Source organism: Amborella trichopoda, chromosome 6 (genome assembly GCF_054954075.1).
Source record: "Amborella trichopoda isolate Santa Cruz 75 chromosome 6, AtrichopodaSantaCruz75HAP2 v2.0, whole genome shotgun sequence".
In the NCBI taxonomy this organism is placed as follows: domain Eukaryota; kingdom Viridiplantae; phylum Streptophyta; class Magnoliopsida; order Amborellales; family Amborellaceae; genus Amborella; species Amborella trichopoda.
Genome location: NC_142341.1, coordinates 53,886,945 through 53,905,097, shown reverse-complemented (window position 1 = coordinate 53,905,097; position 18,153 = coordinate 53,886,945). Strand labels below are relative to the sequence as shown.

Genomic DNA, 18,153 nt, shown 5'->3' with positions numbered 1-18,153 from the left:
CATTTTAAATTAGATAATATTATAAAATATTTTGAATTTGTTATTATTTGTATAATAAAATAACTATAAAATGTAAACTAAGAATTTTAATTTTAGTATATAATATTATAATTAGTTAGGTTGTAATAATTTTGGATTATAGTTAGTTATGTTGTAATAATTTGGGTTTTTTTAGCGGTTTAAGGTCTTTCGCCAATTCGAGATTTTAGTAGCCATTCTTTCATTGATTTTGTATACTCTTTATTATAGTCTATGTATAATTATATATTTTATCCATGGTAATTCTGTGATTTTTATTCTATGTCATGTAAATTTAATGGTTAACATAAGTTTATATAGGGAAAGTGCATCTCAATATTCACAAATTGATAAAAAAATGAAAGTTAATAATTTAGTACCCTCATTTCTTATTGGATTCATAAAAGAGAACATTTATAATGAATTTTAATAATTTTTTGGATTTTTTTTAAAGTTTAATCCTACCGATTCCCGATCCGAATTGCCAATTCACCGATGCGGATGGATTTTTGGAGGGCCCGATCTGAGGCATCGATCCATCGATCCATTTTTTAAACCACTAGTTTAACTAATAATAAAAAATAATAAAAAAAGGCATAAACCCCCTACTTAAATTTATAATTCCAAATAACCCTTTAACTCAAAACCTATCCAATGGAACTCCAAGTTAAGCAAAAAGCAAAAACCTTCCCTCACTACTTCCCTCAATACTTCACTCTCTTTCTAGCGACCTTCCCTCGATACATATAAAAGAAAATTTATTTTTTATGATATCTAAATGGTTTTTTATGTTTTTTTTATTCTTGATTTTTCTCATACTAAACATTAATAAATTTTTCCCTAATTTTTACCAAATTTTAGGATTTTTTTCATATTTCTGGGCTTTGTAGCCGGCTATTTATTAAGCTTGGGATGGTGTATGCCTGGGGGCTTAGTTTTTAGTCAGCTCCTATTAGCTCGGCTCAGCTAATATTGGCTTATATCTGTTAAATTTGGCTCAGCTCAGCTAAATTCGGCTCAGCTCGGCTATATTCGGCTCATCTCGGCTAAATTTTGATTAGGATTGCCTTGTTATAAGAGGAAATAAAAAAAGACAAGCCGAGCCGAGCATGTATAAGTCGAGCCGAGTTGATATGAGCCGAGCTGAGCTGACATAAAACGAGCAAAACCTATACAAGCCGAGCCGCACCGACCTAGCTACATCATTACCATTTTGATATTTAAATATAAAATTTGAAACTCCAAAAACAGTTATAATCATATGTCGAGATGTTTTTGAGGCATAAACTTTTACCTTTAAATTTTGTGGTAGAATGGATTGTTGGTTCAGCTCGATGAAGCACTCCATTGAAGGGCTCCATTCTCCCTCTGTAGTCTATTATACCTAGGCACATCCTCTTCTATCTCTCAAAACCCTAAACCAGATAGCGCATCGTGACTATCTCTTTTCCCCTGCTAAACCCTAACCCCTCTCTCTCTCTCTCTCCAATAAAAACCATTCTACCTCTCAACTTCGCACATCCTCAAGCACGTCTCAAAACCCTCACTATCTCTCTTCTCTGGTAAGCCTAACCCCTCTCTTTCTCTCTCTCTCTCTCTCTCTCTCTCTCTCTCTCTCTCTCTTTCTTCTCTAGCCCCAACCACTAGTTCGAAAATCAGCCTAGTAGGTTTTTTGAGTGAGTTGATGGTCATGACCATATAAGAGACTGCACGGGTTCTTGGTAAATTGGGGAAGTTGTCCAAGGTTTTTTGAGCGGGCTGAAAGAGATGCTTTATTATCAGATGATTATTGCAGCTCATTACTTCTTGTTTCCATTATGGAATAGTTATTTTACAACATATCGATCTCCAATAGGTCTTTTACGCTAGAAAATTGCAAAATAATCCATCTGTTTTATTCTTTAAAGTCTGATACACCGTTATTTGATTCTGCAACTAGAAAATGGAACTTTAGTGCCCTTCCATATGTGCCTGCAGTTTTGTGTTTTAGTATTTTCTTTTTTGGCTTCTCTTTTCTATGTTGAAGTGGAATCTGCGAGCATATGCCCTTTCATTCATTGGCTTGAAATTATATGCATGCATACACGTCTGATGCATGTGAGATGGGTTTCTTTTATTTGTAATGAGTAATTTTTTTAGTGCTTTTTATCTTTGGATATGGTAGTATTGTTCATGTGAGTGGCAAACCTGTTCTCGTGCATTTACTATTTGAAGAAGTTTCACAATGTGGGTTATGTATATATACTTATTATGGTTTTTGTTGGATATAGAATGATGTCTATAGATATAAAAGATTTGTTGATCAATCATCGTTTTTTCGTGATACCTTCAAAGCTAATTTAGCAATTAAAATGGAAGTGTGTTCCTCCACTAAAAACATCTATTTCCATACCTTCCATTATGGAAAATAATGATGCCATTCAATTATTAACTAAATAATTATAGGGAGAAGAGGGATAAATTTAACGCAGTATTTCCTAGCCGAAATGTCGGTAAAGCATTTCCCAGATTTCTTCCGCCAAACATTACCAATGTATTTCCTAGGTCGCACCTAGATGCTACCCAAACAGTAACAATCGATTTCCAGGTAATGTATTACGCCATTATTGTAGCCAGTAATATATTTCCCAGATAATATATTTCCAGGTATCAATCAATCCAATGGCGCCATCTGCCCTCAGAGAGCTCCAGCATGAGATCGAGACACAGGCCAACCTTCTCTCCAAGCTTCAAAAAGGCAAGTCTCGTCCAGAAAACCCTAGATCCCAACTACACTCTACACTGTCGTATATGTCTCCCCCTCAATAATAACTCATTTTTCTTTTTCCTTCTTTTGCGAAAAATATCAGACACAACTAAGAATCACCAAGTGAGGAAGCAATACACCATTCAACTGGGGGAAAACGAGCTGGTCCTCAAGGTATTATATTTTCTTTCAACAAATAAATAGTGAATTAGTGATGGTCTTTCTTTCGTGTTATTTGCAGCTTCTTTTACTACTAGTGTTTTTTTTCCTTTTTGTCATTATTTTCTGTAGGAACTGGATTTATTGAACGAAAACGCAAACATTTATAAGCTGATTGGGCCGGTGCTCGTGAGGCAAGACCTTGCAGAAGCCAATGCAAATGTTAGGAAGCGGATTGAGTACATAAGCGCTGAACTGTAAAACTCTTGCCTCTCAATTCTTCTGAATCATCTCTTTCTTTTATCTTTTGTATTTATACATTCCTTAAAACAATCAATTTTCTTCTTTATCTTTTTATTTTATTTGACATAATCTTGTTTCTTGGGTAACCATTTCATGGTAAGTTTATCTTGCCTGTTCAATTTCGAAATATCAACCTTGCTTTTATTTCTTGAAGGCCTTTTCTTGTTTGGAATATGCACAGAATGAGACCTACTTCTGAAGCTTTCGGTAATTTAATTAATAATTGCTATATCATCTTTTTTATTTGATTTATTTCTTAACTGTATTATTGTACTTATAGTTTGGTTTTTGGTTGATCATCTACTCACGCTTTATTTATTCAAGGTGTTCTAGCAGCAAGCTAGGAGATTCCAAATATGTGTCCTTTGTTCACCTTATGGATCTCCTTGTAAATGTGTCCAATGGGAGCTATATGTGGACTCCATTAAATTTGATTATTCTTTTAAAGATCTGCTGATTCACTGCTTGTAAATTGGGATTTCTAGTGGCTATAGCAACAAATGAGGGATTTAATAGAAGACTTCTAAAAAAAACCAAGCATTGAAGAGAAGATTGCTGCTTCCGGTTTGTTTACATGTTCTATGTGTTGGTTGGAAGCATTCAAGTATGTTATTACACTAGGCTGTTTTTAATGTTTGTTCATTTGAAGCCTTTACTTTTAGAATAAATTGAAAGATTGCTTCAAAAATTAGCGTCACCAATTTCAGTTTTCTTTAAAGAATTTAGAAACTGTCCTCAACCAATCAGGCTCCCCAACATGCATGACATGGTTTTAAAAAAAATGTGGTTGCATCATAACAGCAACACACAAAAGGCTTGCCCTTGGATCTACAGATAGAAACAACTCCAACCATATGGTTCTGTAAGATGGACCATTACTTTAGCGAGTGGATCTGCCTCAAAATTGGCTTCCTTAGAAATGGTGGATGGAACTGCATAACACCTATGGATTGACTAGTTTCATCTATCACAGCCAAGATGCAAGCAGTTAACCATAACGGATTGTCTTAAGTTGTTTACCTTAACAAAATTAAGTGTATCTCGATGCCAGTGGAGGTTCTTCATACCTGGATCAATTCACTTCTTCTCATTGCTTTCCTTATCCATCAAACCTGTATATCCCAGTGGAACAATATCTGAAGCCCGTGAATAATTGGTTGAGGCTTGAAGCCATGGAATTCATGACCCCAAACAAATATTCATACAAATGAAAAATGAATTTTCCCTCTCCTTGAGGATGTCAATGAATCCAACAACCTTAGATTCCATGTAGAACCTCCACCCCAATGATGCCTAAGCAAAACCTTCGAGCCATGCGCCTAGTAAGCTAAAGTAGCCAATTGACATTTTTAGGCTTCCTTGCGAACAGAATGCCTTAATGGAATTTAAGCTATTTTTTGCTTGTTCATTTGCTTAATTCATTTGTTGAAGTCCACACTTGCAAAGCAAATAACACACCCAAACATCCTGTCATGTATTCCCAATTTTTAATCATCCATCCATTATTCTCATGCCCATACTTTTATCTACCACTCTAGACCAGGGAGTGTTGTGATCTCTCCCTCAAAGCGCCAATTCATTTGCCCAAAGCTGTTCGATTCCCATGCCATCTTGATGTTTCAGTTTGTAAATATCCATCAACTTCATCAGTTAATGATCGTGACTCTTACTAATCTTCGCTTATATGAATTCCCCCTGCAGCCTCCCTAATGTCTAGTCGCACCTATGAAAGAACATGTAAGAGACTACAATATTATAAGATAATCATTCTACCAAACGGACAAGCTCTTTCATGACACTTTTACTCATTAAAACTTCTCAACTGTTAGGTCCCCAAGGCTTTTCTTAGGTATAGAGTGCGTAGGATAAACCCTAATATATTTTGTTGGAAGCTTCTCACCCTACAAGTAGCCTACCAACAAACTCCTCAATTCTTGATTCCTTGCAACTGACTTCAACACTTCATCCACAGCCTTGAGACTGACAATTACATCTTTGAGTACTCTGCTTACTCTTTGACTAGCATTGTTGAGATTAATCTATCAAATAGAACACAAATCCAAAAGTGGTCTGTGAGCTATTCTCAAAATCCTAGCAGGATGCAAGAGAATATTAATTAAATGTGGAACAATTTGAACTCATTAGTAATTGAGATTGTTATCATCTTAGTTATAAGAAGTTTTATGTATGTATCTTTCCTCTTAGCATAATAAGTAAGAGAGGTAGATACATGAAAGTGTACATTATCAATAGATTCATCTCTTAACTTTTACTTCAAATAATAGGATCACTAGACTCAAAATTTCCTAAAAGTACTTTTGATACTCATACAAAATTTACTAGCATTTAACTCTTTTAAAAACTTATACAATGTGGATTTCAAAACTCAAACACTTCAACTTCTTCAGTTTGTCTGTTTCATGGAATCTGGATTGAGAAGGGTGTTCTAGCCTTATATCACAATTTTCGAAGTGATGAGTCCCTCAATTGTGATGATGAAAGAAAAGGTATAAAGAGGATTTGGAATTCAAATATTGCAACACCATCCTTGGTCCTTCGTATAAACATTCAGAATTCCTGTCTTTCCTTGAATGAAATGGAGGGAAGGAAAACAACAACGCAATCAATTGTTGTATTACAGTAGACTATAGGAACGGGGAAAACATTTCATGGTGAGCCACTTATGGGCGCACAAGTTATTCTAGTGGTTGGAACATAAGAGTAATCACTCACAAGTGTGAGCTTGGTAGTAGAGAGATGAGAGAAAGCAGTCAAGGACCCAAAAATATCTTTAGAAGGCCTAATCAAAATACTAAGTGAAGTTTTCTCATTGTGGATTATTTTGTGACATTAATTGAATAACATGGTTCCCTTGTCGAAGAGTTCTGTACAGTTTGATTATGTCATGAGTTGTTGGTTTAGGGCAATGATCTTTTGCTTGGCAGCTTAGTTTTTCCTCCTTCTTACCATGGATTGTTTAGGCAGTGTAACATTAAGGTGTTGAGAGTCTTGAGCAAGATAGATGGAACTCCATGTAGGAAAGAACATTTTTCTATGATATCTTAACTTCTCGCATGTTGACCACATTGGCCTACTTAGGTTCCTGTTCTTTCTCTTCCTCTTTAATTGATATGATTTGGAAATCGACTTTTGCTGGTCTCACTCTTTGCCTTGAGCATTATCTTGAGTTGGAGTGCTCTTATGAGTGATGGCTTAATTTGGGTGGAGCTAATCTTCGATCTGCATGGGCAATAAAGTCTCCATCTTGTTAAATATTTTGTCCACTAAACATTTTCTGTGGCCTCCCCTTGAACAACAAGAGGCATAACTGATGCAGGAAAATAGTGAAAAGATGCCAAAAACAGTTCAACCACCATGAAAATATACCAACTTTTAGTGGATCTGGCTTTCCTTACCCAAAAAAGTGACCCCAAAACCCTATATAGGGCCTGTTGGCACTATTCATTGTCTGTTTTACTGTTCACACCCCAAAAGTGTAGAAGCCCTGACATCTAGGTCTTTCTATTATATTATGATAAAAAAGGACCAAATTTACCTCCATTTAAGTTAAAACATTATTAAAATACCTCAAAAGTCCCATCATTTAAATTAAAGCATAAAAGATTTTTAAACTGCCCCTAATTTTAATATAAGCACTAGAAATAACTAGAAAACTGTTAACAAAAATTAAGTTCCTTCAAAAATTCAGCCTTGTCATCCTAGATCCCCTTGTGACTTTGGGATGTGGATCTTCATAAAGGGGGTTGTCAAAGGATGGATTGATTGGATCAAAAGGCTTATAGGAACTTTCTTGACTAGTTGAAGGACTCCTTGGTGGATCAGTCTAACCCGGTTGGGAAGAACTCAACCTCGAGTTCGGCTATTCTTCAGTTGTTACTTCAGGTCCGTGGTACTCGAAAAGACAACGACATTGAACACATGTAACGTCTTCATCTCAGCAGGAAGGTCGATCTTATAAGTATTACTCCCCATCTTCTTTAGCACCCGGGGCAGTCCAAACTTCTTGACATTCAGCTTGTTGTATTTGCCCATACAATGCCTATCTCTGCGTAGATAAACAGTCACCGAATCGCCCACTTGGAACTCTTTTAATCGCCTATGTTTATGTGCCGCTTCCTTGTACTTCGTAGTGGCAATCTTGGATTTAATACCTTGAGTTGCACATAGCTACACCTTTATTTTTATAACCTTTCTAGGCCTTTAAAGCCCATAAAACCCAACATCTCCCACTTGGCCTTTGAAGGCCATATAATAACTCCCTCTCAATTTCTCTCAATCCCATCCCACGTACATGTTTGACAAAAACATTTGCCACCAATCCTTTTTGTCAAAGATCGGCTAACATAGCCTCTGTCAGGAGAAATGCAATCGTAATCTATCTTGCTTGGATCTCGTTGCGAATATGTTAGTTGCACGGCTTTATATGCCTCAATTTTTTGTGAAACCCCCGCTCTTTTGACATGCAAATAGCTGCCTGGTTGATGCAGAAGATTCTGACATACGGGCATTTCACTGGATCAAATTTGAGTTGATTTAGGGGCGTCTTCAGCTAGATTGCTTCTTTAGTTGCGAAATAACATGCCACATACTCGGACTCCATAATCGAGAGTGCAACAATATCATGTTTCTTTGAGCACCAAGAAACAACTCCACCTGCAAGCATGAAGATATATCCGGATGTAGACTTACTCTCATCTAGATCACCTAGATAGTTTGCATTAGAATATCCTTGTATATGTATATCTGAGCCTCCTTTATAAGTGAGTGCATAATTAACGGTTCCCTTCAAATATCGTAGTGCTCTTTTGATGGCCTTCCAGTGCTCCATGCCTGGATTACTCTGGAACCTGCTAATCAAACTCATGGCAAAAGAGAAATTCGGTCTTGTCCCTAACCTAGTATACATTAGTGAACCAACTACGCTTTTGTTTAGAATTTCTGCATGGCTTCCTTTTCTTTTGAAGTAGTGGGACACATGGCTAGGCTAAGCTTGGTCTTCTTATCAATGGGGGTTTAAAATGCGGGATGTGGCCAAAAGCTGTGGGGGGGCCGATGTGGCGATGCAGTTCGATGCAGTCTGGATGCTGGTGCACCGCGGTAATGCGGTCAATAAATATAAAAAAATTCTAAAAAATCTAAAAAATAGGTTAATGCATAGAAAAAAATATGGAGGTGATATATGTGATAGTAGTTATTTAGTTTATTTATTAACTCCAAAAGTATTAGCTGTCGGAGAGTTTGTATCCACTATCCTCTAATAGAAACTAGAAACTTGAAACTAGCTTCATAAAACATTCAACAATCAACAACCATAATCATAAATCTACAACCACAAACTTTAAAGTTACAAAATAGTAATACTACAAACTAAAAGTTCATGTCTCCATGAAGATTAAAGAGTTTTGAAGTCAATCTCAAGAAGAGTCATTACAATCATCACTCCATCATTTCTCAAGTCTTGAGAGTGAGATTCTACATTTCAATTTTTCAAATACTAATAAGAGAAGTCATCTTGAGAGTCTTCATGTGCATCATCATCAATATCATCCTCGACGGCCTCCACGTATTCTTCTTCCTCGGTCTCCTCTGAGTCATCCTCCTCCTCGACCTCTGGAGCTGATGTTTGAGTACAACTAGACCCAGCTCTACTCCTTTGTGCTTTAGTGTTAGGCCGTTCTTCTTCATTAGCCCCTGTTGCTAACTCGACATCAAGCCATGTAAGATCCTCACCCTCAAACACATGCTCTAGTCTTAGATCCATGGTCCACTTACTTGTGGAATCACCATCATCTTCATACAATTGAATAGGTTGACCTTCATGCGATTTTGATACCTCTCCCTAAGCCGCTCATTAAACCGCACGTAAACCAAATCATTCAACTTCTTCTGCTCCAATCTATTTCTTTTTTTGGTATGGAGCTGTGGTAGAAAATTGAAATTAGATAAATTAGATTTTAGATTAGAAAATTGAAAATTGAAATTAAAATTCAAGAAATAAGGATTAAGGAATAAGGACTTACATGTTCAAATGCACTCCAATTGCATTCATAACCAGATGAGCAACATGTGAGATTCAACACTCGAATAGCAAGACGTTGTGGATTTGGTGTCTTGCTTCCATATAATGCCACCATGCAGCTGTATAATATTTTATAATTTAGATTATAGATAAAATTTAAGGGTAAACAATGGAACTATACATAAAGTCATAGACAAGTAAGGGTACTTTTGGCCTTTATCTGGATCTGTAGTGTCCATATTTCGAGTAGCAATCTCTCTCCCAAAGTTTCCCAAGCTTAACTTGAACTTAATCAATTCATAGCTCTAGATCTCATATTGGATATTTTTTTTAGGCACCAACCTCTCAAGCACATCTAAGAACCCCCCATTTATTACACGATTTGACTCAATGGATGGGTGCTTGTAGTGAAGAGATGGGTTTAGAAAGTAACCGGCTAAATGGAGGTTTATGTGAAGTTGGGTATCCCATCTCCTATCAATAATTTCAAGTATAGCCTTGTGTTTATTTTCATCATCCTTTAAAATACTTTTTCTCTGCTCTTGCCCTAGTCATTGCCTCATGTCTGTGGCCCATGGCGGGCTTAACATCACCATCAACTAGTTGAAGCAATGTCACTAAAGGGCCAGCCACCTCCAATGCAAGAATTATTTGACTCCAAAATGATATATTTAGAATAATTTATTCAACCTTTCTCCCATCGCGATGCTTTGACCATTTACTTTGACTCCAGTGCTCTGAAGCAAGCATGGTCCTCAAGACACGTTTTTGCTTGGTTAGGCTTTGAAGAGTGAGAAATGACGTGGTAAATCTAGTGTTACCCGGTCTCACTAATTCTCTCTTCTTTGTAAAAGACCTCATCATGCATAGGACCATGGTGTGATTGCAAATAAATCCAACAACAAACATAGCTCTTGAAACCACCCCACTAAATAAAGATATTGTACCCATTTCCTTAAGCATAAGATTAACACAATGAGCTGCGCAAGGAGTCCAAAACATATGCGTCTTCTTCAAAGTCAAGAAATGCCCAACTGCAGCATAATTGACATTATTGTCAGTGACAATTGTACCACATTTTTCTCTCCAACAAACTCTACAATCTCATCCGTCATGCCACATAAGTATGTAGCATCATGTGACTTGTCTGATTCATCAACATACTTAACAAAAAAAGTACCTGATCGACAGTTAACCAAAAAAATTAATAAATGCCCTTGACTTCCCATCGGACAACCAGCATAGATAATAGTGAGAAATCAAAATTTTGTTGACATCAAATACAACGTCCTTCAATAAGGGCTCCCTAACCTCATGTAGTGACGGAGGAACAAGTCCTGGGCCATGTTACCCAATTGCTTGGACCATACATGCCAAACTATCGAGGGTTATCGTATTAAAAGGAATGTCGGTCGTGTAACGCCACTTTGCAATAAACTTACATACCGACTTCCTCTGTTCTTTCTTGTATCGATTTTCAATTGTAGTTTGTTTTATTTTTTTCCTCCTCTCCTGACCCACAATTTCGGGGTTAGGGGTGAAAAAAGCATCCATTGGCCCCTTAGAGGTTTTTTTTTTTTTTCCCAACACGGCCCCCGATATTTATAACCCTCTCTTTTGAGATTGGAGTTCCCCTTTGCCTCATTGCAACTTCTGATATATCATTATTATTATCATCAATATCATCATCAAATAATTGCATGTCATCAAGTAATTCTTTTTTTTCATTTTTTCTTCTCTTTTTCGGTTTTCAAGTTATCCATGTATTCTCTAATCTTCCTTTTTATCTCGTCAGTAGCTTGTGGGCATGCTCTTACATTCCTAGAAATACCTGCTAAGTGTTCTTTTTGTCGAAAAATACCACTCATATAAGTACACTTTCATAATAAATCACACAATTTCGATCTTTCGGAATTTTGAGTTTGGCATATTTCCAAGCCGGATTCTTATTACTAGAAGATTGGGAAGAAGACATTGCCCCCCAAAAAAAGTATTACTGTAGAAGGAAAAAAATGTTACCAATTCTTGAAGCAAGTATCGATTTCTTCATGGCCTTTGAAACCCTCGAATTGTCGTCACAAGTTCACCTAAACTTCCCCAAATCAACACCCAAAAGATACATCAATAACCAAGTATCAACAAATCCCCAAATCAAAGAACTTCAATAAAAAAAATTTTGGCTTAAAATTTTCTTTTGATCGATTTGATTGCAAAAAGCCACGAATGTGGTACAAAAATGTCATTTAGGGGGTTTAATACCCCCAATCCTTTTCCCCCAAATTTCAAAGGTCAAAATGACCTTTTTGCCCATCCTCAAGGGGCATTGTTTTGGAAAAAAGCTGTGGAACACTGTGCGGCCTGATGCGCCTTATGCGCTATGCGGCTCTGATGCGGAAAGATGCGGCGTGTGCATCTCTCCAAACCGCATATGCGGTTGTTTATGATGCGGTGCCCAGCGCATTACGCATGATGCCACCGCATTTTAAAATACCAGCTGACAATTATCATTTCAAGTCTTTGAAGAATTTTCTTACAATATGTCTCTTGAGATAGTTGAATAGTTCTCTCTTGTCTGTTCTAGGTAATTTGATCCCCAAAATATATGATGCTTCTCCAAAATCCTTCATTTCAAAATGCTGTGACAAGAAAGCTTGTCTCCAATATGAAATTCATCAAACTACTGGCAATTAAAATGCCATCCACATATAGAGAGATGAAGACAACACCACACCCACTAACCTTGACATATATATAGTAATCCTCTTGGTTTGGCACATAACCATGAGATGACAAGGTCTCCTGAAACTTAATATACGCCTTGATACTTGTTTAAGGCCATAAAGGGACTTATTAAGTTTACACGCTAGGTTTTCCTTTCTCTTTTCTATGAAGTCCTCTGGTTGTTTCATACAAATTTCTTCTTCTAACTCCTCATTTAGAAATGCAGTCTTAACATCCATTTTGTGGAGTTCGAAGTCGAAATGGGTGCTATAGCTATTAGGATTCTATGGAAGGAAATTTTGCTACAGGGGAGAAGGTCTCATCATAATCTATACTTCTTTCTGGGTAAAACCTTTAACAGCTAATCTAGCTTTGTATTTTCTAACTTCCCTTCTAAGTTTAATTTGCTATTATAAATCCACTTGCAGCCTATGGGTTTTCTATCAGGAGGTAGTTTCACTAATTCCCAAACATTGTTTTGTTTGATCGTGTTAAGTTCATCAATCATGGCTTCATCCCATTGGTTTGATGACAGGTTTTGACTTCTTGGTACGAACACGGTTCATGTAGGGATTCTTTTTCAATTCTCTCATAATATTCACCTAGGTAGGTGAAAAACTCAAGTTTTCTCCTAATTCGGTTCCTTCTCCTAGGATGCCGTGGTTTGGGATCCATGGCTTGACTTGTGTGATTTTTCATCTCATAAAACCTGGCTTGTTTCAGAGTGGCATGACCCTTGGGGAATTCTTCTTTAAGGAAATGAGCGTCCCTACTCTCAAGGACAGCCCCTGTGTCAGGATTATAGTTTTTATAATCCTTTATCATGTGGTGGGTATCCTATGAAGATGGATTTTACAGTTTTAGGATTTAATCTTGTCCTATTTTGATTTTTGTACCTTCAAGCTTTACCTTATTTTGATCGTTCAGAGGGTGATCACGGAGTCATTGAATGAAGTCCTTCGTTTCTTTCGGAGGTGCTGATTCGCAGCAAGGCAGAGATTGCTAAGTGACATGGAATATGGCGACGACAACAACATGTCGCAGTAGGAGATAACTAGTGGACGACTAACTAAGACTAACGTATCTGCTACTACATCCCCGAGTGACAGTTAAATGGGGGCATGAATGCAAGATGTTAGCGGAATGATCAGCCGGACAGAGGCTAGGGCTGCGTCCTTCCCATTGCATCCTTCCTTGTGTGTCGAAGATACAAAGCGAGTGCACCAATATTAGGACATGGGCAGAGCATTCCCACACTCTGAGGTGATCGAGGGACGAAGCACGACCAGTGTAAATCTCATGAGGAGTTAGTGGGACATAGTCCAATTAAGGATCTAGTTTGCCATTAAAGCAACTTCTCCTAAAAAATTTGGGGAGAGTTTAGCATGTCCCATCATGCTCCTCACTATTTCCATCAAGGTCCTATTCCTTGTCTCAGCTACCCCATTCTGCTGAGGAGTTTATGGCAATAGAATACTGATGAATAATACCATGCTCAGTACATAACTCTTTAAATAGTTTATGAGGAATATTCTACATCCATTTCAGGTCTAAGGACTTTAGTTTTTTGGTTTGTTTGGGTTTCTACCTTGGCTTTATACTCTTTGAACCGGTCTAAGGCTTCGGACTTTTCACTTAAAAGATAGACATTGCTATAATGGGAGTGTTCATCTATAAATGTGATAAAGTACCTCTTGCGGCCCTTAGTGGCTACATTCATAGGTCCACAAGTATCACTATGGACAACCTCTAATATGCTAGTAGCTCTCTGAGCTTTCGCAAAAGATTTCTTAACCAGCTTTCCTTGGACACATGATTTACATACTTTGGTTAAGTCTCTATTTAGATTACTTAATGGAGGATTCTAGGCCTCTCTCAACCCAAGAAATAACTGATAGATCCTCGGCCATATCTTTCTTCTCCTTGTCCTTAAAAAGGAAGAAACCTACTGGTCTAGAATCAAATGGCTAAAGGCAGGGGACAAAAACACCGTCTGCCACTACCCAGTTTTTTGTTGGACACTCTACCTTTTCCCACCCTGAGAAGGTGAATAGACTAATAATCAGTTACTTTAAAAAGCCCTTGGTCTTGATGGCTTCCCCATTGCCATCTTCCAAGATTTCTGGGACACCTTGGCAGCAAACCTTTTAGCCTTTTTTAATGAATTATTTCTTAGGAATCGTCTCAACTTTGCCATAAATTGCACCTTCATTGCTTTGATTCCTAAGATAGATGGGTTTGAAAAAATGAGACTTCTGCCCTATCAGATTCCAGAATTCATCCTATAATATTCTTGCTAAAGTCCTAGCCTCTCGCCTTCAATCTGTCCTTCAATTTCACCCTCTCAATCAACATTCGTCGCTAGTAGGCAAATCTTAGACGGGGCGTTCTCTGTCCATGAACACCCCAACCTCTTCCGATTAGCAGTCAATCAAGATGCCCGAATTGCACACTATGTGCGACGTATTGGCTCATCTTTTTCTTGGACCACAATTTTTGGAAGGAAACTCAACTACTCGGAATTCTTCCCCTTGAGCTCTCCCTTTCATCTTCTGTCTCATGTTTTCTCTCTTCTTGCTAGACAAGACTCAATTATTGGGACCCCAAATCCTTTGGGGTGCTTCTTGGTCGCTTCCTTTTACTCCAACCTCCTTCCTCATTTGACCCCCGTTCCTATTCTCCATAATGATTGGTCCTTAACTGTTCCTCATAAAGTTCAAAGCTTCTTGTGGATTTTGATCCACGGTAATACTCTTACCATCGATCAGCTGCAGAGGAGAACCATCTCCCTGCCCAACCAATGTATTCTCTGCCAGCATGAAGAGTACATCCCCCACCTTTTTATTCACTGCCCCTTCTCATTCTCAGTTTGGTCATCCTTTCTAAAACTTTTTGGATTCCATTGGACAATGTTTTAAAGTGTGGCCGCATTAGACGTTATGTGCTGCCCAGCGCATTGCAGATGATGGCATATGTGGTATGGAGAGATGCACCGCATCTCTCCGCATATGTGGCCGCATCGTGCATAGGGCGCATCACACCGCATATGCGGTCCATGAATTCTTTAAAAAATGAACCCCTTGGGCAGGGGTATTAAGGTCTTTTTGACCCCCGAAAAAGGGGGGAAAAGGTTTGGGGGGGTATTAAACCCCCCAAACATCATTTTTCAGCCACATCCGTGGTTTTCTTTGGATCAATTCAATCAAAAAATAAAATTGGCAGAAATTTAATTTTGTGAAGTTCTTCGATTTGTGTATTGGTCGATGCTTGGTTGTTGATTTGTATCTTTTGGGTGTTGTTTTGAGAAAATTTTGGCGAACTTGTGACAACAAATCGAGGATTTCAAGGGCCGTGCTTCAAGTAAAAGGTAACTTTTTTTTCCCTACTACAGTAATACCTTTTTTTGGGGCAATCTGGCAATGTCTTTTCTCAATCTTTTAGTAATAAAGATCCGATTTGGAAATATGCTAAACGTAAAAATCCGAAAAATCGAAATTGTGTGATTTGTATGCTTTGTGGAAAAACTTATATGGGGGGGGTATTTTTTGGCAAAAAGAACACTTAGCCGGTATTTCAGGGAATGTAAGAGCATGCCCACAAGCTACCGAAGAGATAAAAAAGGAGATTAGAGAATACATGGATAGCTTGCAAAAAGAAAAAGAGAAGAAAAAATGAAAAAAAGAAGATTTATTTGATGTGCAATTATTTGATGATGATGATGATGAGGATGGTATATCTGAAGTTGCAACGAGGCAAAGGGGTACTCCAATCTCAAGATAGAGGGTTATAAATATTGGTGGTTGTGTTGGAAAAAAAACACCTCTCTAAGGGGCCAATGGATGTTTTTTTCACTCCTAACCCCGAAATTATGGTTCAGGAGAGGAGGGGAAAAAACTAAAACAAACGATAAATGAAATCGATGCAAGAAATAAGAGAGGAAGTCGGTATTTAAGTACATTGCAATGTGGTTTTACATGGCCGGCATTCTTTTTAATACTATATTCCTCAGTAGTTTTACATGTATGGTCCAGGCAATTGGGCAATTTGGCCCAGGACTTATTCCTCTTTCACAGCATGAAAGATGTATTTGATGTTAACAAAATTTTGATTTCTCAAAGAGAAGGATGGGAGAAATATGTGATCACTATTATTATATGTGATGGTTGGTCCGATGGAAAGTCGAAGTTATTCATTAATTTTTTAGTTAACTGTCTAACAGGTACGTTTTTTGTTTAGTCTGTTGATGCATCAGACAAGTCACATGATGCTACATACTTATGTGGCTTGATAGATGAGATTTTAGAGTTTGTTGGAGAGAAAAATGTGGTACAAATCGTCATTGACAATGGCGCTAATTATGCTGCAGTTGGGCATTTTTTGACTTTGACAAGGATGTATATGTTTTGGACTCCTTGTGCAGCTGATTGTGTTAATCTCATGCTTAAGGAAATTGGTACAACATCTTTATTTAGTGGGGTGATTTCAAAAGCTATGTTAGTTGTTGGATTTAATTACAATGAAACCATGGTTCTTAGCATGATGAGGACTTTTACAATGAAAAGAGAATTAGTGAGACCGGATATCACTCTATTTTCCACATCATTTCTCACTCTTCGAAGCCTATGCAAGCAAAAAAATGCCTTGAGGACCATTTTTGCTTCAGAGCAATGGAGTCAAAGTAAATGGTCAAAGCATCGGGATGGGAGAGAGGTTGAACAAATTATTCTGATTGCATCTTTTTGGAATCAAATATTTCTTGCATTGGAGGCGACTTGCCCTTTTGTGAGAGTGCTTCGACTGGTTGATGGTGATGTGAAACCCGCCATGGGCTACTTACATAGGTAATGACTAGGGCAAAAGGAGAGAGAAAAATGTTTTGAAGGATCATGAAAATAAATGCAAGGCTATACTCGGACTTATTAACAGGAGATGGGATACTCAGCTTCACAGGGACCTCCATTCAGTTGGTTACTTTCTAAATCCATCTTTTCACTACAAGCTCCCATCCATTGAGTAATAAATGGTGGGTTCTTAAATGTTCTTGAGAGGTTGGTCCTTGACAAAGATATCCAAGATGAGATCCAGAGCCAAGAATTGATTAAGTTCAAGTTAGCCTTGGGAAACTTTTGGGAGAGATATTGCTACTCAAAATAGGGACACTATAGATCCAAGTAAAGGCCAAAAGTCTTGTTTACAAGTTTATGTATAGTTTCATTTATATAAATAATAAAATATTTATCTAAAAATCTAAATTATAAAATATTATACAGCTGCATGGTGGGTATTATATGGAAGCGAGACACCAAGTCTACAATGTCTCACTATTTGAATGTTGAATCTCACATGTAGCTCATCTGGTTGCGACTGCAATTCGAGTGCATTTGAGCATGTAAGTCATTTCTTGGATTTCAATTTCAATTTTCAATTTTCAATTTTCTAAAATCTAATTTATCTAATTTCAATCGTCTAAAATCAAATTTATCTAATTTCAATTTTCTACCATAGCTACATACCCAAAAAAAAATAATGTTGGATCATAAGAAGTTGAATGATTTAGTTTATGTGCGGTATAATGAGTGGCTTAGGGAGAGGTATCAAAAGCTCATGGATCTCAACCCTATTCAATTGCATAAAGCTGATGGTGATTGCACAAGTGAATGGACCACGAATCCACGACTAGAGCATGTGTTTGATGGTGAGGATCTTGATGTCGAGCTAGGCATAGGGTTAATGAAGAAGAAAGGCCTAATACAAAGGAGTAGAGTTGGGTCTAGTCGCACATTAGTTCCAGAGGTCGAGGAGGAGGAGGTTGACTCAGAGGAGACCAAGATCAGATGGTATCTTCCTTCTTTTTTTGGGCCCACTAGGAACTATGGACTCAAACATTGTTGAAGTCCTTACCTCATTGGAAGGTCTCAAGACGATACACCTAGCTCCTCGCCACTTTTTGGCAGTAGACATGGAGTGTGACTCAAGAAATGTAGTGTCATGGGCTACCAATCTGGTGCAGCCCCCTTGGAGACTAATGCCTATTTTTGACCTCATCACACGTATTGCAGCAATCTCCCAACTCTAACCTTTACTCACATCCATAGAGGTACAATGCCATTGCTAACGCTCTTGCCAAGGGAGGAACCCGAGGTACTTTCCCCACTTTGGAGTTTCT

General features: G+C 37.7%; 1 protein-coding gene across 6 annotated transcripts in view; it reads left to right on the top strand.

The window, feature by feature from the left end:
- Positions 1–1,347: 1,347 nt before the first annotated feature.
- The window catches only part of PFD6 (prefoldin 6), a 37,477-nt gene continuing 20,671 nt past the window's right edge, over positions 1,348–18,153 (top strand). For 2 of the 6 annotated variants that reach the window (XM_011630356.3, XM_011630357.3), the window contains exons 1-4: positions 1,348–1,580; positions 2,665–2,755; positions 2,868–2,938; positions 3,056–3,180. In XM_011630356.3, the coding sequence (XP_011628658.1) occupies positions 2,680–2,755; positions 2,868–2,938; positions 3,056–3,180 (272 nt within the window). In that variant the 5' untranslated portion in view covers positions 1,348–1,580; positions 2,665–2,679. Of the gene's footprint in view, positions 1,581–2,649; positions 2,756–2,867; positions 2,939–3,055; positions 3,181–3,380; positions 3,434–18,153 lie in introns of all 6 variants that reach the window. The other 4 variants (XM_020676231.2, XM_088869492.1, XR_016057498.1 and 1 more) reach the window with 3 other exon arrangements.